The 23,791-nt window shown below is 44.0% G+C and overlaps 1 protein-coding gene across 2 annotated transcripts in view; it reads right to left on the bottom strand.

The window, feature by feature from the left end:
- Positions 1-23,791, bottom strand: part of rab3gap1 (RAB3 GTPase activating protein subunit 1) — a 98,518-nt gene that overhangs the window by 24,713 nt on the left and 50,014 nt on the right. For both annotated transcript variants that reach the window (XM_070991155.1, XM_070991156.1), the window contains exon 21: positions 14,024-14,127. In XM_070991155.1, coding sequence (XP_070847256.1) covers positions 14,024-14,127 — 104 coding nt within the window. The remainder of the gene's footprint in view (positions 1-14,023; positions 14,128-23,791) is intronic.

Raw genomic sequence — 23,791 nt, 5'->3', positions numbered from 1 at the left:
TGATGAAAATGAGACGCGACGCAATGCAACGGAAATGCTTGGCGTGTGACAATAAGTTTAAATAAATAGATAACGCAATATTGTTGATGAATAAAAAGGAGACTAAATGTGGTTTACAAAATAAAAACTCTGCTAAAATGTCTCTTAATTTCATTTTCATTGACTAAAACAAGACGAGATGAACTGTTATTAACATTATTTCCTCTTGTTTAGTCGCGTTGTTATTGTTTTGAAGCATTTCTGTTTCCTGTGTCTCACTTCAGGGGCTGCATGAGGTCGCACTGTGCAGTCGTGGGTGACGTCACAGCATTATTTCCCACTCACGCCGCATTCTTTAGAAGATGCAGCTGTGGTAGGGTAGCGTTAACGACAGACAACTTACACAGAGAACAGGACTGATGGCCTGCCGGCCAGCTTTGGTTGGTAATAGGGCTGGGCGATAGTCACGTCATCAACATCAATAAAAAATGCGTTCGATAAAGCATTCGATAATTTTTTTTTCTTCGTCGGAAGAAACCTGAAGTTGCTAAGCGAGGTTAGTTGCATGAACAAAGGCACTTGCTCTCAGGTAACCGAGCAACGTAGGGAGTAATCGCTAATCAGTGAGAGAGACACACTAACACACCAATCATGTGAGGGTATTAAGTTCGGTTGCGCCATCTCATTGTCTTGTTTTTGATGTTCCGCGAGGAGTGAGATGGGAAATAGAAAGTGAGTGCTGCAGCGAGCAAAGAAATTGTCGATAGAACAGGGAAAGTCAGCTCGCCAGTAAGGAGTTTTTTGGATTTTATAAGTCGGACCGTAGTCAGACCAATGTGGTCTGTAACTTATGCAAGTAATGCATGTAACTTTTTTACATTTATTATTTGAGTGTTTTCCATGGTTGTGTTGACATTTCCTTTCCTTTCTGCCTTGATAGCTGAGGGGATTATAATCAAAGGAGGGTTAAATTTAAAATAAAAAATTTTAAATTGAATGCATTTTTCTCCTGGTCCTTATTTTAAATAGGTCATAAAAAATATCAATAATTATCGATATCGACCAATATAATGCAATAGAGTTTTCAGCCATATCGCCCAGCCCTAGTTGGTAAAATAAGTATGTTGTGTAAATTCAAATCAGAGCGTCTTCCGTGTCTGGAATGGATGTATTCTTGAATCTATAAGGTAACAATAATAAGACCATCCTCTGGCAGATTTCCACATCTCATGGGTGTGCCTGAATCGTGATTATGGCTGCACCTTGTGCTATGGTCCTGCTTGATGCCCACTGCTACTGTTGTTATTATTAGTCATATTTCTATTATCATTTTATACAGATGGAGAGAGAAACGGAGAGGGACGCACAGCAACGACAGTTACGACAGTTACGATAGAACAGTATCAAGTGTTACGATCACTCAAAGTCAGCTGATCAATATGATTTTTTTGGAGCAGAATTTTGAGAAAAACAGGTTTAAAAACAAAGATTCTAAATCAGAACACGACCAGCTACCTCCAACTCTCTCCGTCTCTGAAGCTTCAACAACTCTCTCCGTGCCCGAAAATGCTCATTAATATGACTTCGTCTTCATGTTATGTGGTTTACTATGATTAGGGTGACCAGATGTCCCGCTTTGTGCGGGACAGTCACCATTACTTTTCACACGTCCCACAAATTGTGACGCTGTCGTGAATTGTTATTGACAGTGTCACTAACAACCTGCGACAACGTCACAATTTCTATCTATCTATCTATCTATCTATCTATCTATCTATCTATCTATCTATCTATCTATCTATCTATCTATCTATCTATCTATGATCGATAAACCGTCTTCGTAGGCTATGTAGACTAACAAGTTAAGGGCAGATTTCATGCGCTGATCGTTTTTCATTCATAGGAGATGACATGAGTGCCTAATTTAAATAACGTTTTTAACGTATTAAACAAGCGAAATGTAATGAGATATTGCCAGGAATGATAGACAAGATGTTGTAAAATAATACTTTAATGAAAACCCAATTTCACCAATATTTTGACGTTCGACCTATTTTCACATTTTCCTGGAAAAGTGCCAGCGCAACATCTGACGGGTTTTACTAGATTCCATTACAAATTGGTTTTATGTACTGTAAACAACAAAATCCCCAAATTCTTTGATATTATTTGCCAGCAAAGTCTGTCATAGAGTACTGATCCCCTCCCCATCTTTACTCAGCCTCTCTGGGATGCTCTTGTTATACCCAACCATGTTACTTACCTGTTGCCAGTTAACCTAAAATAAATAACTGTGAGATGGTTCCACCAGGCCTTTTCTTTTGGCATTTAAAAACTTTTCCAGTCTTTAGTTGCCACTGTGAACTTTTCTGAAATGTGTTGCTGGCATCAAATTCTAAATGAGGATATAATTTTCAAAAAACAATTACATTTCTGAGTTTCAACATTTGTTATGCTGTCTTTGAGCTATTTTCAATTAAATATGGGGTTTCAATGTTTTGCAAATCATCACATTCCATTTGTAGTGACCTTTTACACTGTGCCCCAACCTTTTTTTTAAACAGGGTTAAAGTAAGTAAGGACTAATAGGGATAAAAGTTGGCGGTGGATGTCAGGTTGCCGGCTTACTAATACTGTCATGTCATAGTTATTCAACCCCTATAAGATATTGCTGACTTTAAAACCTACTGCGAGTCTGTATGATCTAAATTTAAGGTTACATCATCATTGAAAACTGGGAACGCAAAAATTATGCTTAATTTGCTTCATAAACACAACCCTGGGTGTGTTTATAGAAACACCACCCAGGGTTGTGTTGAATGGGCTTTGCAAATATGGTGAAGACTAAGGAGCTGTCACAAAAGAAGAGAGGGATAATTTCTTTATGCCAAAAGGGCAATGGGTATAAGATTTCCAAGACCTTGAACACTGCTAGACACCATTGAGAGCATTGTGCAGAAGTTCATGACTCAGGAACAAAAATGCATGGCCATGAGAGTGAGCACAAAATTTTCTTGCTGCAGGAACTGGCAATCTTGACCGTGTGACTGGCAACATGGATTCACAGAAATATCAAGTCATTTTGAGGAATGTTGTGCAATCTTTGGTGAACTTGAACCTTGGTAATACCTGGACTCTCCTGCAATGATCTCAAGCACACTTCCAAGTCATCCAAAGCTTGGTTAAGGAATCAGTCCTTCTCAGTCTTAAATTTTCTTTAAATACCATAGAAAATATTTGATAGGATTTAAAGAGAGCAGATACAGCATGGAAGCCATCAAACCCCAATGAACTGGTAACTTTTGCAAGAGAGGAATGGGCAAAGATTCCAAAAGAGAGTGGGGGGGATTTTAATTTTAGATTGAATCCCACTCTGGACTCATCCAAGACCATCGGCCAGAACAAACTCCTACCCAAGAAGGCGAAATCACTGATGAGGGACATATTGTCTGTGATTTTGTGGGATACATTGAAGGCCGTAATAAGAGGGAGAATTATATCCATCACTACACATATGAAGAAACTTTAAGGACAGAGATTGGCCAACCAGAAAACTATGGCCCATTATCCTTGAAAATTAAATCAGATTTGCATAAATGGAACCTGACACCCTTCTTAAGTTTAAACTCAAGAATTTGGGCAGTAAAAATGAACATCCTCCCCCGCCTATTATATATCTTTCGGACCCTGCCGGTGGAAGTGAGCAACAATCAATTCCGAGAATGGGATAAATGTGAACATCCAGTGAACATCCAGGGAAGGGACATTGAGATGGTGACATCTTATAAGTACCTGGGTGTTCATCTGAACAACAAACTGGACTGGACTCATAACACCACTGCACTTTACAAAAAAGGACAGAGCAGTATCTATCTGCTCAGGAGCCTGAGGTCTTTTGGGGTGCGTGGGGCACTCCTGAAGACCCTCTATGACTTTGTTGTGGCCTCTGCCATTATCTCGGGTGTAGTCTGCTGGGGGAGCAGCATCACAACAGCTGACAGGAAGAGGCTGGACAAACTCATTAGGAAGGCCAGCTCTGTCCTGGGATGCCCTCTGGAACTGGTGGAGGAGTTGGAGGAAAGGAGGATGACAGGCAGGCTGTCCTCCATGACAGTCAATGACTCCCACCCCCTCCGACACACACTCACTGCACTGAGGAGCTCCATCAGCGATAGGATGCTATATCCAAAGTGTGTGAAGGAGCGGTATCGCAGGTCATTCCTTCCTGCAGCTGTCAGACTATACAACAAAAACTGCTCCAAGTAATCTGCAAATTATCTGTAAATCATCTGTAAATTACCTGTGCAATAATTGGTGCAATAATCTGTGCAATCCATCCTGTACATAACAGTCTGCCAATACAATTTCTAATTTAATATGTTTATTTTTATTACACTCTTTTGTATATACTTATCGTTTTTTATCTATCTATCTATCTATCTATCTATCTATCTATCTATCTATCTATCTATCTATCTATCTATCTATCAGTGATGCTGCTGTAAATTGGAATTTCCCCTAGCGTGACTAATAAAGGTGAGGTGAGGTGAGGTGACCTCACCTCACCTGAATTGAATTGAATTGAATTGAATTGCACGTTTCATCTGGCAGGGTAAAAAACTAAGAATCCGCTTCAATATCCTACAACTTCCTAAAGAGAGAGGTGGGATGGCACTCCCTTGCTTAAGAAACTAATATTATGCCTCACAATTCTTCCTATTACACTGGTGTAATGGAGAATATACAGCCAAATTGAAAGAATTAGAACTGGGATTGTCCCATAACTTTCCCTTGCAAGCCATAATTACTGATAGAGGCCTAGTAGCTAAGTTAGAGAACATTAAAAACCCTTGGATTAACCATGCACTAAAAATATGGCAGAGGGTAATCAAAGCCTGTGAAATCCAAAAAATGCTTAAAATTTTTAGATGGTGTGCCTTTGATACACAATTCCCTCCTAATAGAGGCAATAAAAGATTTGAATCCTGGGTGGGAAAGGGCCTTATGACTTCTCTCTTACACACAAAGGCACATTTAAAAGTTTCCAGACTCTGAAGGCCGAACATGATTTACAACAAATAGACTTTTTTAGATTCCTACGAGTCCGTGATTATTTCACCAAAAATTGCTGAATTTCTGACCCCTCAGCAGCCGAATCAACATTTTTTTGAAATTCTAAAACTACCCTCCAGCTCAACCATTAAAAAAGCATTTCTAAAGTTTACAATGCATTATCCTATGCTAAAAATGATACCACACTCTATATTAAAGAAAGGTGGGAAAGAGAGGCAGGCTTGAGGCTCTCAGAGGAGGCTTGGGGGGAGATCTGCAGCTTCAAGTGGTCCTTGACCTCTACAGACTGGAGAGAACACTGCTGGAAAAATGTAATTAGGTACTTTACAACTCCACATCAGGGAAAATATAAAAACACGAGCTCACAATGCTGGAGACAATGTGGTTCCCAGGAGGCAAACCATTTTTACGTGTTTTGGAGTTGCCCAAAACTAATTCAGTACTGGAGCAATATTCATAATACACGAAATATAGTGTTCAAGATTTGCATACCCCTAAACTTTGAGAATCTATACCTGGGTCATGTTGTATGCTTGAAACTGAGAAGGGATATAAAGCTGCTGCTGGCCCTATTGGCTGCAAGTAAAAAATGTATCACTAGGAAGTGGCTAAATCTGTCACCACCATCCTCTATGGAGGATTGGCATGGAGTAACATTAGAAATATTCAAAATGAAAAAGCTGACTTATTCTCTAAGAAACCAGAAGGAGAAATTCTACCAAATTTGGGAAAAGTGGATTGAATTTATATCCCCAAAGAGAGCAGATTTTACGTGACCCCTCCGAAGTCTTTTAGTTTTTAGGAGTGTATAATGTATTGTATTTGAGCTTTTTGTTTACCTGTGATTGGATTGCATTCCTTCAATGATATTTATGCATCAAGACAGGGTCAAAGGTGAATGATCAGACACTTTCAGATTTCTGAATTCTGATTCTAAAGTTCTCTAAATCAGTTGCACTGACAACAGAAAAAGGTCAATCCTAGTATGAGAGTTATGGGGACAGGAATAGACAGGGTAGTCTCTGGTTTGAGGGTGCATTTGTCACCATGCAAGCTGGTTTAAATCCTACTTGTCAGATCGCTCTCAGTTTGTACGCGTTAATGACGACTCCTCTGTGCTCACTAAAGTCAGCTATGGAGTTCCGCAGGGTTCTGTGCTTGGACCAATTCTATTCACCTTATATATGCTTCCTTTAGGTAAGATTATCAGGAAGCACTCAATAAATTTTCATTGCTATGCAGATGATACCCAGCTATATTTATCAATGAAACCGGAAGAAACCAGTCAGTTAACTAGACTACAAGCATGTCTTCATGACATAAAGACCTGGATGACCTGCAATTTTCTGATGCTAAACTCGGACAAAACTGAAGTTATAGTAGTAGGCCCTAAACATCTTAGAAGGTCACTTTCTGATGACATAGCAGTTATGGATGGCATTGCGCTGGCCTCCAGCACCACTGTAAAGAATCTGGGAGTTATCTTTGACCAAGACATGTCCTTTCACTCCCATGTAAAACTAATTTCAAGGACTGCCTTTTTTCACCTACGTAATATCGCAAAAATCAGGCATATTTTGTCTCAAAATGATGCAGAAAAACTAGTCCATGCATTCGTAACTTCCAGGCTGGATTATTGCAATTCTTTACTATCAGGCTGCCCAAATTCGCTGCTGAATATTCTCCAGTTGCTCCAGAACGCTGCAGCACGTGTTCTGACAAAAACCAGGAAGCGAGATCATATTTCTCCAATACTCGCCACTTTGCACTGGCTCCCTGTAAAGTTTAGAATAGAGTTTAAAATTCTCCTCCTTACTTACAAAGCCATAAGTGGCCAGGCACCTTCTTATCTTAAAGAGCTCATAGTACCTTATTGCCCTACTCGAACACTGCGTTCCCAGAATGCAGGTCTACTTATGGTTCCTAAAGTCTCAAAAAGCAGAACAGGAGTCAGAGCATTTAGCTATCAAGCTCCTCTCCTGTGGAACCATCTTCCAGTCTTTGTCCGGGAGGCAGACACTGTCTCTACATTTAAGAGTAGGCTTAAAACTTTCCTTTTTGATAAAGCTTATAGTTAGGGCTGGCTCAGGCTGGTCCTGGACCAGCCCCTAGTTATGCTGCTATAGGATTAGACTGTTGGGGGACATCCAAAGATACACCGAGCTCCTCCGTCCTTCTGTCCCTCTCCATCCGCACGCTCTCATGTCCTACCACGGCGTCTTACTAACTTAGCTCCTTCCCCGGAGTCTCTGTGCTTTGTCGTCTTGCAGGTTCCCATGGACAGTGGCTGAATCTGGATTGTGGATTTCAGCTGCGTCTCCTGCCTTGGCCCTGCCTGACATCCACTGCAACTGCTACTGCTGTTATTACATCCACTGTCACTGTTACTGTGACTGCATGTCTGTCTCTCTGTCTCTGTCTCTCTCTCTCTCTCTCTCTCTGACTGCTTTTCTTTCTGTCTGTCTGTCTGTCTGTCTGTCTGTCTGTCTCACTCTCTCTCTCTTGCTCTTCCTCTCTCACCCAACCGGTCGAGGCAGATGGCCGCCCACCCAGAGTCTGGTTCTGCTCGAGGTTTCTGCCTGTTAAAAGGAAGTTTTTCCTCGCCACTGTCGCCAAGTGCTTGCTCATGGGGGAATTGTTGGTTTCTTTGTAGATAAAAGAGCTTGGTCTGTACCAGCTCTATATGGAAAGTGTCCTGAGACAACTTCTGTTGTGATTTGGCGCTATACAAATAAAATTGAATTGAATTGAATTGAATTTGTCAAGTTTAAACCTTTGACAAAAGCCAACGTAGTTTGGGCCACTTTTGTTTTGGATACCATTTTGGTTCACTTCAACAGAATAGGATCCAAGTAAAAATGAATATCGCCTCCCAGTCATATATTCTGTTGTCCCCGACACCTTGAGAAAGATACCCTGAGTAAATGGGTCATCGTCATAGTTAGATGCATATGGGTGAGTATTGATAACTGATGATGATAATACCCACCCCCTCCTTCCTTTAACCTGTCCGTTTAACTCATTCACATGAAAGGTAACAAACTCCAATACCCCGTTCATTACTTAATAAATGTATATACAGTGCCTATCATAAGCATTCACCCCCTTGGATGTTTTACACTTTTACTGCTTTCATAAATCAATCATGGTAAATAAAATTTGGCTTTTTTAACACAAAAATCTATTGGAAAAAACTCTTTAATGTCAAAGTGGAAACAGATTTCTACAAAGTAATGTTAATGAAAGAAAATTATATAAATTAAAATAATTGTTTGCATAATTATTCACCCCCTTCAAGTCAGTATTTCGTAGATGCACCTTTGGCTGCAATCACAGCAGTGAGTCTGTGTGGATAAGTCTCCATCAGTCTTGTACATCTGCCCACTGCAATTTTGCTCCATTCTTCTTTGCAAAACTGCTCAAGCTCTGTCAGGTTGCGCGGGTATCGGGCATGAACAGCCCTTTTCAAGTCCAGCCACAAATTCTCTATAGGATTGAGGTCTGGGCTTTGACTCGGCCACTCCAGAACATTTACCTGGTTCTTTTTTAACCATTCCTGTGTAGCTTTGCAGTATGCTTTGGATCATTGTCTTGCTGGAAAATAAATCTTCTCCCAAGCCATAGTTCTCTTACAGAGCTTCAGGGCATTCAATCGATCGCAACTGGACTTTGTCATTTTGTCTTGGAAGACGTTTCGCCTCTCATCCGAGCAGGCTTCATCAGTTCATGCGCACCGGACTAGATAGGACAGCTCTAGTCTGACTAGACAGGACAGCTCTAGTCCGACTAGACTAGAGCTCTAGACGCCCTGAAGCTTACAATGACCTGGATGAATGAGAATATTCACAGGCATCTTCTCTTGCAGACTGAAGAAGATTGTCCCCCAGGATTTCGGTGTATTTTGCAGCATTCATTCTGCCCTCTATCTTTACAAGCCTTCCAGGTCCGGCTGCTGAGAAACATCCCCACAGCATGATGCTGCCACCACCATGCGTCACAGTGGGGATGGTGTATTTTTGGTGATGTGCAGTGTTTGGTTTCCGCCAAACATAACGTCTTGTCTGATGGCCAAAAAGCTCAATTTTGGTCTCATCAGACCAAAGAATCTTCTTCCACTTGACCATGGAGTCTTCCACATGCTTTTTGGCAAACTCTAGTCGAGATCTATTATGACTTCTCTTCAACAGTGGCTTTCTCATTGCCACTCTCCCATATAGCTTTGACTGGTGAAGAACCCGGGCAGCAGTTGCTGTATGCACAGTCTCTCCCATCTCAGCAACTGAAGCTTGTAACTCCTTCAGAGTAGTCGTAGGGGTCTTGGTGGCTTATCTCACGAGTCTCCTACTTGCACAGTCACTCAGTTTATGAGGGCGGCCTGATCTAGGCAGATTCACACAAGTGCCATATTCCTTCCATTTCTTGATGATTGATTTCACTGAACTCCGGGGGATGTTCAATGCCTTGGAAATTTTTTTGTATCCATCCCCTGAATTTTACTTCTCAATAACCCTTTCCCTGAGTTGCTTGGAGAGTTCTTCTGTCTTCATGGTGTAGTGGTAGCCAGGAATACTGATCAACCAGTCTCCGGACCCTTCAGACACAGGTGTTTTATACCTCAATCACTTGAAACACACCCACACCACTCAGATCACACAGGTGATCTTCATTTCACTAATTGTGAGACTACTGGCAACAATTTGATGGACCTCTATTGAATTACACCATTAAATTAAAAAGGGGGTGAATAATTATGCAAACAATCATATTTCTTTATATATTTTTATTTCATTGACATTACTTTGTAGAAGTCTGTTTTCACTTTGACATGAAAGAGTTTTTTCCAATAAATTTTTGTGTTAAAAAAGGCAAATTGTTTTGACCATGATTGATTTATGAATGCAATAAAAGGGGAAAACATCCAAGGGGGTGAATACTTATGATAGGCACTGTAATTGCCTAAATGTTATCACATCTTTGCGAAGTCAGTGTGCAAGTGATGTGTCTCCTGTAGTAAAATAAAAAAAACTTGCACTGACAATGAAAAAAAAAAAATGCAAACACCTCAACCCACCCCTCTCCCCTAAAGTGTCTACTCTTGAGCATTTGACACCATCTATCAAACTGGGATGTGCACTTTTCACATCAATCATGATATACACCGATCAAGCATACATTATGACCACCTGCCGAATATTATGTTGGTCCCCCTTTTGCTGCCAAAACAGCCCAGATCCACCGAGGCATGGACTCCAATAGACTCCTGACCACCAAAATGTTAGCAGCAGATCCTTTAAGTCCTTTAAGTTGCGAGGTGGAGCCTCCGTGGATTGGACTTGTTTGTCCAGCACATCCCATGGATGCTTGGATTGGATTGGATTGAGATCTGGAGAATTTGGAGGTCAAGTCAACACCTCAAACTTGTGGTTGTGCTCGTCAAACCATTCCTGAACCATTTTTGCTTTGTGGCACGGTGCATTATTCTGCTGAGAGAGGCCACAGCCATCAGGGAATACCATTTCCGTGAAAGGGTGTACATGGTCTGCAACAATGGTTAGGTAGGTGGTACATGTCAAAGTAATATCTACATGGATGACAGGATCACTATACTTTGAAGCAGAGGGCAGAGAGCAAAGTCCGCTCTCTCTCCAACAAGATGGACCAACTATTGGCGCTAATAAGGCTGCAGTGGGAGTACAGGGAGGGAAAGCAGTCATAGGCTGAACCAGGACACACCGGACTCTGCTGTCTCCTTAGACAGATTTATCCTAGTCCGTGCAGACCGGAAAGTGGCAGAGAATGGTAAGAAGAAAGGCGGTGGACTGTATGTGTTTCTTAACAACAGATCTTGTAAGCCTGGCCACATCACTGTTAAAGAGCAGCTCTGCAGCAGGGACATTGAGCTTCTTGCAGTCAGTGTCTGGCCATATTACATTCCTCGGGAGTTCTCACATGTTATTGTGCTGACTGTGTACATCCCCCCGTTGGCTGATGCTGCTGCTGCCTGCGAGTGCATAAGCAGCATATTGTCTACGCTGCAGACAAGACACCCACAGGCCCTAGTTCTTATCTCTGGGGACCTCAACCATGCCTCTCTGTCTGCCACTCTCCCCGACTACACACAGTATGTAAACTGCCACACAAGGGACAATAAAACTCTGGACCTTCTATGTGCTGGGACGCACACCCTGTCAGGGACACATACACCTCCATCCCCCTCCTCCCTCTCGGTGACTCCGATAACAACCTTGTCCATCTGCAGCCAGAATACACATCGGTGCTGAAAAGACAGTCTCCACAGTGGAAGGCTGTGAAGATCTGGACTGAGGAGGCATGTGAGCAACTGAGGGACTGTTTTAACACCACTGACAATACTGTGCAGCTCTCATGGGGAGGACACTGATAGTCTGACTCACTGCATCACTGACTACATCAACTTCTGTGTGGAAAACACTGTGCCATCCAAGAGAGTACGGAGTTTTCCCAACAACAAGCCCTGGGTGACCCCTGAACTGAAGGCTCTGCTAAACAAGAAGAAGAGGGCTTTCATCTCAGGGGACAAGGAGGAGCTGCGGAGAGTACAGTGGGAGCTGAAGTATAAGGAGGTGTAAGAAAAACTACAGAGAGAAACTGGAGCAGCGCACGGAGAGGAACAATGTCCGAGATGTGTGGAGAGATCTGAAACATATCTCGGGCTATGGCAAAAGTGGGGATGGACAAGCCACCACTGGAGATCAGGACTGGGCAAACAAGTTAAACTTGTTTTTTAATAGATTTGACTGCCCCCACTCCACCCCCCTCTCACTGTGGCCCCACTTCTTCACGCCTCTCCAGGCCAGTCGTCTCCCCTCAGCTGCAGTCCTTAAAACCTCAGCTCCCCTCAGACCACTCTGCTCCAACCCTTGTTGTCATCAAAGACCCCCCACCACCACCTACAGCTCTGGACTACCCCCCACAGTCACCCCCCTCCCCCAGCCACAGGCCCAGACACCCACCATCAGCTCCAGGGTGCTTAGGGAGTGTGCAGACCAGCTCAGTCAGGTGGTTCTGTACATGTTCAACCTGAGCCTCAGTCTGGAGAGAGTCCTGGCCCTGGCCCCTGTGGAAGACCTCCTGCATTGTGCCACTTCCAAAAACAGCCCATCCCAGGGAACCAAGCCACTACAGACCTGTCGCCCTGACCTTCCACCTCATTAAGACCATGGAGAGGATCGTCCTCGGCCACCTCCGTGCCCAGGTGAGCTCCACGCTGGACCCGCTGCGCTGGATCTGCTGCTCTGTCACTATCGACCTGGCATCGGGGTGGATGACGCCGTCACCTACCTGCTACACCAGGCCCTGTCTTACCTGGAGTCCCCTGGGAGCACTGTCACTCATGTTTTTTGACTTCTCCAGTGCTTTCAACACCATCCAGCCATCAATGCTGCGGGGGAAAATGGAGGTGGCTGGTTTGGACCAACAGCTGGCTGCGTGGACCACTGACTACCTCACTGACAGACCACAGTGCATGAGGCTACACAGCTGTGTGTCAGATGTGGTAGTCAGCAGCACAGAGGCTCAGCTCAGGGAACGGTGCTGTCACCATTCCTTTTCGCCCTCTACACCTCGGACTTCATGTACAACTCCACCCTCTGTCATTTGCAGAAATTCTCTGAGGACAGTGTCATTGTTGGCTGTGTGTCAGAGGAGAACGAGCAGGAGTACAGGGGGGTGATGATGGACTTCGTGGACTGTTGTCTGCAGAACCACCTGATCATAAACACGAGCAAGACCAAGGAGATGGTTATTGATTTCTGAAGGAAACCTTCCCCTCACACACCGGTGAACATCCAGGGCTCGGTCATTGACATGATGGACTCATTTCAGTACCTGGGTGTTCACCTCAACAATAAAATGGACTGGACAGACAATACTAACACCCTGTATAGGAAGGGCCAGAGTCGCCTCCACCTGCTGAGGAGACTGAGGTCCTTTCGTGTGTGCAGGGCTCTACTCTGGACTTTCTATGACACTGTGGTGGCCTCTGCAGTGTTTTATTCCATAGTGTGCTGGGGAGGGGGCAGCACGGACAGAGACAGGAAGAGACTGAATAAACTGGTTAAGAGAGCCAGCTCTGTCCTGGGCTGCCCACTGGACTCCATCGAGGTGGTGGAGGATGTTAGCCAAGCTGATATCCATCATGTACAACTCCTCCCACCCCCTGCACCACACTGTGAGGACCCTTAGCAGCTCTTTCAGCACAAGACCTTTATCCCCAGTGCAGGAAGGAGCGCTACCACAGGACTTTCCTGCCCATGGCCATCAGACCGTATGACAGCGCACAATAACATCCACTCAAATGCAAGTTGTACTGATAACCTGATCACATCTCACGTTTTTACTGTTTTCATGTGCAATCGTCATTTTTAAATTACCTAAGTGTGTATGTATTTTATATATTGTAAATTACCACAGGACATATAACACTTGCGCATATATTTTTTTTGTCTTCTTGTCCTCTGACTTCTTGCACTCTGTCTTGTTGCTGCTGTAACGTGAATTTGGCTCATTGTGGGATCTATCTTATCAAAAAAAATTCCCAAATATTTTTCAAATAGGTAAGAATAATTTACAAGCAACAAAAAAAGAAAACATTAAATCCTTCAGTGTGCTGTTTAACCTGATTATTAGCTTGCTTTCAAATTCTCTAACACCTACAGCATGTTTACAGAGAATGATAATATCTAGTGAGGAAAGCCCATACTTATTGTTATGATCCTGAAAAGTGGAAATCTGTACTTCAGATCTACAGTCACCAAAATAGCTGAGATTTGAACAATGTGTGTTGAACATCAACTTTTCCAGCACATACAATTTCAGAATAGTGTTGCTAACAGGTAAAATGGAATAGCTGAACAAAAATTGAGGAGCATGTCTCATCCTAGTAAGAATGAGCAGCTTGAGGAGCTCACTGCCAGTCCTGCATGTCACTGACCTCTAACTTCTTGTAGTCATGGTTCTGGGGTTGCAGCAGCTTGCTGGCTTGACACGTAGCTTGCTGAATGTTTTTTTTCACTAATGGAATGTCTTCTACTGACTCTGTTTGGGAGAAGGTCAAGAGAAGACAAAGGAGAAAGGGAGAAAGAAAAAAAAAGGTTGTAATAAGCAGGTGATGGATTAAAGTAGTAATGTATTAAATCACACACACGTCATTTTCATAATTTTCCATATCTTCAGTGTTTAAATGTTTTTCAGGTATGATGATTAATTAAATTACATTGGATGGGGGTAATGTGATGGCATGAGGTTAGTAGGTTGTGGTTTGAGCTCCATGCCATTCAGTTCTAATAATTTTTTCATCCTGACAACAACTGTGCATTGGAAGCCACTTTTGGTTTTTGTGCTATGTCCTTGTAAAACCTTTTTGGCTACAGTCTTTTGGCAAACTGTGAAGAAACCAGGAGAACAGAGAGAAAAAAAAGATACCTGTTAGATAAGATAAACTGTTAGATTGCGATCAGGCTGAATTTGATATCTCTGATGAACTCTACGCAGCCCTTGCTAAAGCCCATAATTTGACTGCTAATATCATAAAGTAATTAATGCAAAACTCATCACCCTGACTGAGACTATTCAAAAGCAGATTAGATTAAGCAAAAGCTAGAACTGTAGCAGTTGAAAACTTTGCTACAGCACAAGAACCAAGGATTCTCAAACTGAAAAAGCAGGTCAGTGCTCTAATGAACACTAATGAACACTCTTAATAACGCTCTTAATAATAACACTAATGAACTGGCTCGAAGAAAGGGGCCTTTCTGTGTGGAGTTTGCATGTTCTCCCAGTGTTCATCTGGGGTATCCTCTACAAAAAAACCCACCAAAAACATGCAAGAAGATCACCACTCTTTTGTTGCTTTGGCAGTGTGCTTAGGGTCGTTGTTGTGCTGAAACACCCATCCTCGACCCATCTTCAGCTCTCTCACTGAGGGAAGGAGGTGTTGGTGCAGAATGCCACGGTACATGGCCCCGTCCATCCTCCCCTCAATGCGATGGAGTTGTCCCATCCCCTTGGCTGAAAAGCACCCACAAAGCATGATGTTGCCACCACTACGCTTGACGGTGGGGATGGTGTTCTTTGGTTTGTACCCTGTGTTCTTTGCCCTCCAAACGCAGCGAGTTGAGTTGAGCCCAAAAAGTTCTATTTTGGTCTCATGTGATGACATCACCTTCTTCCAGGCCTCTTCTGAGTCCTCCAGGTGGTCAATGGCAAACTTCAAGTGGGCCTATACATGTGCCTTCTTGAGCAGGGGGACCTTGCGTGCGCTGCAGGATTTCAATCCATGACAGTGTGGTGTGTTACCAACCGTTTCTTTTGTAACTGTGGTCACAGCTGCCTTCAGTTCATTAACCAGTTCCCTCCTAGTGGTTTTGGGATGATTCCTCACCGTTCGCATAATCAGGAACACCCCACGAGGCGACATCTTGTGTGGAGGCCCAGACCGAGGGAGGTTGGCAGTGGTGTGGTGCTTCTTCCATTTCCTGATAACTGCACCGACAGTTGATCTTTTCTCTCCAAGTTGCTTTCCGATTCTCTTGTAGCCCACTCCAGCATTGTGTAGGTCAACAATCTTGTCCCTGATGTCCTTAGACAGCTCTTTGGTCTTGCCCATGGTGGAAATGTTGGAATCTGGTTGTTTGGGTGTGGACAGGTGTCTTTTATACAGGTAACGAGATGAGGCAGGTGTATCTGATGTAAATAATTAGTTGGGATCGGGGGTGTGTCTTAAAGAAAGACTAATTGGCTTGTGGGAGCCAGAATACTTGCTGCTTGGTAGGGGGTCAAATACTTATTTTTCCTCATCAGATGGTTATCAATTTTTATAAATTCATATGATGTGATTTTCTGGAATTTTCTTTGGGATTCCGTCTCTTACTGCTAGAACGTACATATGATTAAAATTACAGATTGTTGCATTCGTTGTAAGTGGGCAAACCTGCAAAATCAGAAAGGGGTCAAATACTTATTTCCCACACTGTAGCTTGATGGAAGGCAGAGAGACAGGGCAGCTGGTGGATTTCTATGAATCATGGCTGCCCTGCTTTCTAAAAATGACTACCTAAGCAGAGTACATAAAACTGAAGAGAGCGCACAGTTTGCCAGCACCAAAACCAAACCTAATTAAACACCCCAGATAGCTCCTGCAATTTCACACAGTCAGAAACCAGCAGAAGTGTCACAGTCAAGATTGTACCTTAAGGTACAACTGATCCAGGCTCTCATTCTACAACCAATTGTCACTGGTGGTGAAGGAATACATGGCAGATGAGGTATGGGATACTGTATGCCGTGCTAGTTATTGATGCAATAATTATGTTAATATGAATACAATTTAATTTAGTTAATATGAATAAACAATTTCCCCTCGGGGATCAATAAAGGAACTCTGAATCTGAATACAATTATTAATGAGAATTAGTAATAATGCAGCACCACCCTGAGGTCAAAAACTAATAACCAATCAGTGGATACAGTCTCAAAAAAGGGCTTTCTCTTAAAATGGCAATGTTTTATCAGGTGAACTGTGAAGGGTTGAATTTGAGCACCCACAACAAGCTGTTACCACAACACGTGCACAAATAATCACAAGCAACTGCTTGTTAAATACAATAGAGTTTAACTTCAGCGATATGAACAATCGATAATCTTTTAATCAATGAACATCTATTGTACAACTACAAGGAAAAAAACAGGCAGCTATTAACACAAACAACTTCCCTAGCAAGCATGAAGGCAGCAAATGTGTGTGTCAGACGTGAATTCACTTAGAATAACTATCTGAGGGCATCAGCAAAAGCAAACACTTTTAGTGGATGAACACTGATGATGCACTAATGCACAGAGGGGTTTTTTTTATGTTGCAGGCAATTTCATTGCTACCGGCTGCAGCACTCAATACTGGAAAGACTTCAAAAATTGTTGTCCCCATTAGTCACTTAGAAACAAAAACATAGGAACATAGGGTCCATGATCAGACAGTATGTTACCAAAATTTCTCCAGTTTGTCTGAGACATTGAAATCTTTCAGGATACGTGGACTGGCACCAAAAGGAAAGTGAATAATTCACGCACACACAGAAATGTATATACGTATGTAAAAAAAATCCCCTTCTCCCCCCGCGGGCGGTACTGTGCCTCCTTCAAGCTCAGGTCCTCTACCAGAGGCCTGGGAGCTTGAGGGTTCTGTGCAGGATCTTGGCTGTTCCTGGGAGTGCGCTCTTCTGGGCAAAGATCTCAGATGTTCTTCCTGGTATCTGCTGGAGCCATTCTCCCAGCTTGGGGCTTAGCGCTCCAAGTGCCCTGATCACTACTGGGACCACTTTTGCCTTTATGCCCCACATCTTCTCCAACTCCTCCTTGAGACCCTAGTATTTCTCCAGCTTCTTGTGGTCTTTTTTCCTGATGTTAGTGTCACTTGGGATCGCTACATCCACCACTGTGACTGTCTTCTGTTCTTTGTCTACCGCCACTATTTCTAGTTGGTTCACCATCACATTTGTGGGTCTGGAAATGGAAATTCCACAGGATCATGGCTTGGTCATTCTAGATCACCTTTGGAGGCATCTTCCACCTTGATCCTGGGACCTCCAGCCCATACTCGGTACAGATGTTCCTGTGTACGATGCTAGCCACCTGATTATGACGCTCCGTGTATGCCTTCTATGCAAGCATCTTACACCCCGCTGTTATGTGCTGGATTGTCTCACGGAGATCTTTGCACAACCTGCACCTGGGGTCTTGTCTGCTGTGGTAGATCCCGGCCTCATTGACCTTGTGTTCAAGGCTTGCTCTTGTGCGGCCATGATCAATTCCTCTGTGCTGTCTTTCAGTCCAGCCTTTTCCAGCCACTGGTATGTTTTCGCTATGTCAGCCACTTCCTCAAGCTGTTGATGCAGGGGCTTGTCTGTCCATGCAAAACCTTCTGGCTGCTCCTTACTGGGTTTCTGCTGCCTGAGGCATTCACTCAGCAGGTCATCATTGGGGGCCATCTTCCTGATGTGCTCCCAGAGGCTTGCTATTTCCTCCTGGATAGTGGCTCTGACGCTCACTAGTCCGTGGCCTCCTGTCTTCCGCTCAGTGTATAGCCTCAGGATGCTGGATTTAGGGTGAAACCCTCCATGCATCGTAAGGAGCTAACTTGTCTTGATATCAGTGGCTTCCATTTCTTCCAGTGACCAGGGTATTATACCAGCAGGATATCTGATTACTGGCAGGGCCTAGGTGTTTATTGCCTGCATCTTGTTCTTGCCATTCAGATGACTCTTCAGGACCCAAGTCACCCTCTGAAGGTATTTAGCTGTGGCGGATCTCCATGTTGCCTCCTCATGATTGATATTTGCCTGTGGGATCCCTAGGTATCTGCAGCTGTCCTGAACATCTGCTATGTTGCCTTCAGATAGTTATGTGATGCCTCCTTCTCCCACATCCTCTTCCAGCAGAGCTCAGTTTCAGACTTTGGTGGGTCTATCTGGGCCTTCTTACTACCCTGCCATTGAGAGTAGACCTTAGTTGGAGAAGTTGGAGTAGTTGTTGGAGAACAGTCTATTTATTCTCCTGGACTCGGCTTCTCTGCTGCATCTCTTCAGGTGGGTAGCCAGAGCTGTGAGCCTCTGCTTGGCTGTCTCCAGAGCTTCATCTATGGACAGCTTGTTGAATCTCCTTGGCACTTCCTTCCTGATCTTTACACCTTTCTTTAGCTCAGCTAGCCTCCCTCCTTGTTGCTGTGATCTTGCTCTCCAGTCTCCTCTTCCATGGAGTGTCCCCCTGCTCCTTCCAGCTACTGTTGTTCATCTTGTAACCTAGCATGTAAGTCTATGTAATGTTCCCAAAAATGATGGAAACACGATTGTGTGTGTGACCGGGTATTTATCACGTTGTGGGGACAAAAATCTGTTTACACAGTCACATTGTGGGGACTCACCTGCCTTATGGGGACAAAATGCAGGTCCCCTTAATGTAAATCATTAAATTTTAGGGTGAAGACTGCAGACAAGGTTACGGGTTAGGTAAGGTTAGGTTTGGGTGAAAGGGCAGTGCTCGTGGGGGAGTACTGTGAGGGGCACGGGCTCTTCGGGGCTGTGGGGATCCAAAGGATGTTGGGACCCTTATTTATCTGTGGGATCAAAAGATTTTTGATCCTTAAAAAAATACTTGAAAACCTGGCCAAGTGTATTGTTCAAAAATGCATGGTGGACTGGGCAACGGTGCAGGCCGGCAGTGGGAACTTGTATATTTATCAAAATAACCAATCTTTCCAGGGTCTCTTTGGGGCTGTCACCACTTAAAAAGAGCAAGCTTTTTACATGATATTAAGATATAAATAAAATAAGTGCTGAGATTGGATTTAAGAGGGCAGACATAAAACAAGAAGGGTTCATAAAATATAAGTGCTAAAAAAGTGCATTCAGTAAGTGCTAGTAAAAACACAACATGTTGAAATATAAAGTTTGTAAAAAGATAAAAATCATTAGAAAAATAAAAGGGGTTAAGATCATGCTTTTTCATGGAATTAAGGCCATGCAGTTTTCTGTCTAAAACCCTCTATAGTGAAAATCAAGCCAAAGACAAAAGAACTTGCTCTACTTAATAATGAATAATGACAGTATCCCACAGGTTTTTGTAAAATGTTTTATTAAGAGGAGGGATAAGTGCGGGGCTGCGGCGAGAAGTCCCTTGTGAGAAATCATAAAAAATATATATAGATTAATGATAAAATAATTTAAATGGAATAAATGCATAGAATGATTAATAATAAATAAATCCTCAGTTCTTTTTTTTAAAAGGAGGGGGATAAAATCATGTGGTAATAAGTTCAGCCTCATCCAACCTGTTAAAAGTGCTATAAAAACATAATTAAAAAGTGCACATAATTCTGATAAGATAAAATATATGATATATAATATATAATTTGTTAACAATGCATGCATAAAATCCATATGTACAATGTTAGTAAAAACACGTGATACGTGGTTGAGTGACTGAATCTTATACATTTAAATAAGTTATGGGTTAGGGTTAGGGTAGGGTAGGGTTATAAGTAAACATACACATTAAAAAAGTTAGGACACTATAGAACGTAGAAAAGGAGGGAGGACATTAAAAGAAGAGGGTTTCATAATTGGATCGCCGCAGTGGGAGCCCCACCAGAAACCTGTGGGAGAAAAGGCCCTGAAAAGTGTTCAGGTGAGCACTTCTAGTAAATGCTGGGGAAAAAGTTTATTATCAAGTGGAAGTGGACTCATTACCCATACTTTTCATTTAGCCTGGTGGGGTCTATAGTCTTTAGTAGATGAATCCATTTCCTCTCCGCTGCCTGTCTCTGGCCTGTGGTGCAATCCCTTCTGCTCTCCAGGCCCATGCTTTGGACATTGTGTTGGTCATGGAGTTTAAAATGTGCATATAGGACACTGGTGCCACTCCCGTTGTTCATAATGTAAAAATGCTGTTTTATTCTGGCATCAATCGAGTGTCTGGTCTGCCCCACATACATTTTGTGGCAGGCCTTGCACCTAATAGCATATATAGCATTATTTGTTGTGGGCTTCAAGGCCTGCCACGGGTTTATGCCTATTCTGGCATGAGGGTTAAAAATGTGGGGGAGAGAAATAAAACCAACCGCCGAGCCTCAAAGCACTTCCCCGGTTTTTGCTGGCTTGTTGAGGCCCGAGGGCACCAGTAAATCTTCGAGATTTTTATTCCTGCTGTGGGCAGAGATCAGCTGGTAGTCCCCCAGCGCGCTGCAGTTCCTCTTTGCCCCCTCAAAGTTGGTCTTGATGGTGGATTGGAGGCTGGGTGGTCACCTACTCAGAAACCACCAGGGGCACATGAGTTGGGCCGGCTGGCCGGGGGACATTATGGCGGTACTTTTCCTTAGAGGTGCGGTTGACCTCCGCCTTGACACTCCTGAGGAAGTGCCTCGAGTAACCCCTAGGCCTCAGCGCACTAAAGAGGGTGCTTCCAGCTTCCTCACATGCTCCGAGAAGGTGCAGATCCTGTGGAAGCGTATCAGCTGGGACTTTATCAGACCTCTGTACGTGTGCCTTGGATGGTAGCTGGTTTTATGGAGGAGTGCATGTCAGTCTGTGTCTTTGAAGTGGACTTTGGTGGCTAGTGTCTTGGTTTGGTTGCTGGAGTCACGGAAGAAAACTCCAGAAATTCTATTGTAAGGGGTTGTAAATTGTGTTTGATTTTGATCTTGGGGTGGTGTGACTTGAGTGTGTTGATGAAAGTGATGAACTGTTCTGATGTGTTGTCCCAGAAGCCGAAAATGTCATCCAGGTACCGGAAATACAGTCTGGGTTTGATGGGGATATTGGTGAATGTTGTTTTCTCCCAGTGGGCCAGATATATGTCAGCATAAGACGGCGCGTACTTCCGGCACATCACACAGATCATGCTGATTATTGAACATAAAATCATTTCTGGTGAGGGTTATTTCCAGGAGTTTTTAGATGTGATGGTCAGGGTGAGTTGGGTCTGGGTGTTTACTGAAAACTGATTGTATGGCAGCTAATGCAAGTGGGGTCTCGATGTTGGTGGAAAGGGAATCTATGACTATTGTAAAGAGAAGGGTGTGATTGGGTACCTGTTTTTTATCGTCTGTACAAAATGAGATCTATCTTTGATGTAGCTGGGGTGAAGTTTGGCGAGGGGACTGATGAAATGATCTATGTATTCTGTTAAGGCATATGTTTCTGAACTGCAGTCGCTGACAATGGGGCGGCCGACCGGAACAACAGAAGGGAAGGTCCATGTTCCAGGGGGCTTGTGGATCTTGGGTAACAGGTAAAAGAGTCGGAGCCTGGGCTCATCAGGACCGTACATGTTTGTGTTTCCTGTTGTAACGGAGTGTGCAGTGGTTTGTAATATGTGCTGTCATTCAACTGTCTGTGTGGTTTTAACATGTAATTATGCCTATCCTGAAAGACAATTTGGCCCCCCTTGTCAGCTGGTTTAATAACTATCTGTTTGCATGTACCTAGTGTGCTGAGGGTGCGTTTATGTTCCTGGCTAATGTTGGGTGCTCTATGTGGAAGGGGGTGCCAGCGTGTGAGTGCGCGGTTATTTTCAGTAATAACTTGTGTTATGGTGGGTGAAATGGTGTCCGGGTGTGGTTGCCATGTGGATGGTCCTGTGAAGGGTACAGGCTCCCGCCCCTGTGCCCCCTGGAAGTGGTCAATCAATTTAAGCCTTCCATGAAAGGCATGAAGGTCCCTTCTGAGTTCCGGCCAGGTGGGAGGATTGGGAATCGGGATGAAGGTGAGTCCTTTCTCTAAAATCCCCAGCTGCGCGGCTGTGGGGCAGAAAACAGCAGAAATGTTGGTTATATTTGAAGGTTGTGGGGGAGGTGAACAGTTATCTCCCGTTACAAGTTTAAGTGTTGTTTCCAGTACCTGAATATCCCTCCAGCCACCTGGGCAGTCCAGTGTATATTGTCGGCTGTGGTCTGGAAAAGCAGCAGGTTGATTTCTGGAATGAAATTCTACTTTGAGGCTATTGTGTTGTTAAGTCGCGTGAGTAGAGTTTGCTTACGGTTGTCCAGTTTCCGTGAAAAGTTTATTACTGGGAAGTAAATGGTGGCGTTCAGGAGGGTGGTCTGGCCGGTGCTCCACATCTGCTGTGCTTGCTTGAGGAATGTGGAGGGTTTGTTTTCGGAGAGACAGTTAGGACGGAAAATATAAGGAAAGTATGACCTGGGTGACGGTGTGTTGGGGTGGCAGCTTCTTTAAAATGGCGGTGATGTGGTGAAATGTGGCTCCGGGAAAACTATTGATCTGGATGTGTGGGTCTCTGAATGTAGGTATGCGGGAGAGGTTTGTCGCTTATGATAAATACCTTCTTCCGCACCTCCAGCGACCAATCCTGGATTTTACGGAAAGTACGTGGGCATGTGTGTGGTTCTGGGGGGTTGAGGGAGTCAGGCTTCGCCGCAGAGGCCCTGGTTGGGCAAGAGGTGGATGTCTCAGATGTTAGGGTAGTGTTCAGCTTAGCTTTCACTTTTTTACCCTTCATCATCATGGTGTTGTTATCCACCTCAGTATTATTTTGAGCTCCACAGGGCCCCCTGGCGAGTGGCTCTGACCCCCTCCGCTGCTTGTGTGGTGATTCTGGAGATGGACAAGAAGAGATGGTGTTACTGCATGGTAGAGCAACGCTGCTGTAGGGCTGTGTAGACTCTGTGGGGTTATTGCTTGTGTGTGGAGGAGGGGGATGGTGGTGGCGGGAGGAGGAAGGAGGGAGAGGTGGATTGGGGAGGGACCCCGCAGAAGACACATGTAACCCGGGTGGAAAAACCGAGTTCATTCAACCTAGCGTCAGTCTGGGTGTCGTTACGTCACGCCGTCACATGACCACGCGCGGCCTATCCGTATCCCTAAAATAGCGCTACAAGAAGTCAGTCGGGTGATGCAAGTGGGGCACGCGGAGACAGACAAACGCTGCAGGAGCCGACTACCAGCCTCGGAAGACGAAGCATTAAAATCCGTTTAAACTGCGGGACTGGCCAGGTCTGATGGCGAGCTAGGGAACTGTGAACTGAATGCACGTTGGGCAGTGAGTCACCTGCTACACTACTCATTTCCAAGGAACTGATCCTCTTGCTCTGGTTGGGCTGGTAGGAGGCTCTTTATTGCAGCCAGTTTCTCCATTATTATATGCCCTGCAACTTGTACGCTTGGGCGGCCTGTCACCCACACACACGCACATT

Source organism: Chaetodon trifascialis, chromosome 21 (genome assembly GCF_039877785.1).
Source record: "Chaetodon trifascialis isolate fChaTrf1 chromosome 21, fChaTrf1.hap1, whole genome shotgun sequence".
NCBI lineage: Eukaryota > Metazoa > Chordata > Actinopteri > Chaetodontiformes > Chaetodontidae > Chaetodon > Chaetodon trifascialis.
Note: the sequence above shows the minus strand (reverse complement) of the source record. Positions and strands in the feature narration are given on the sequence as shown.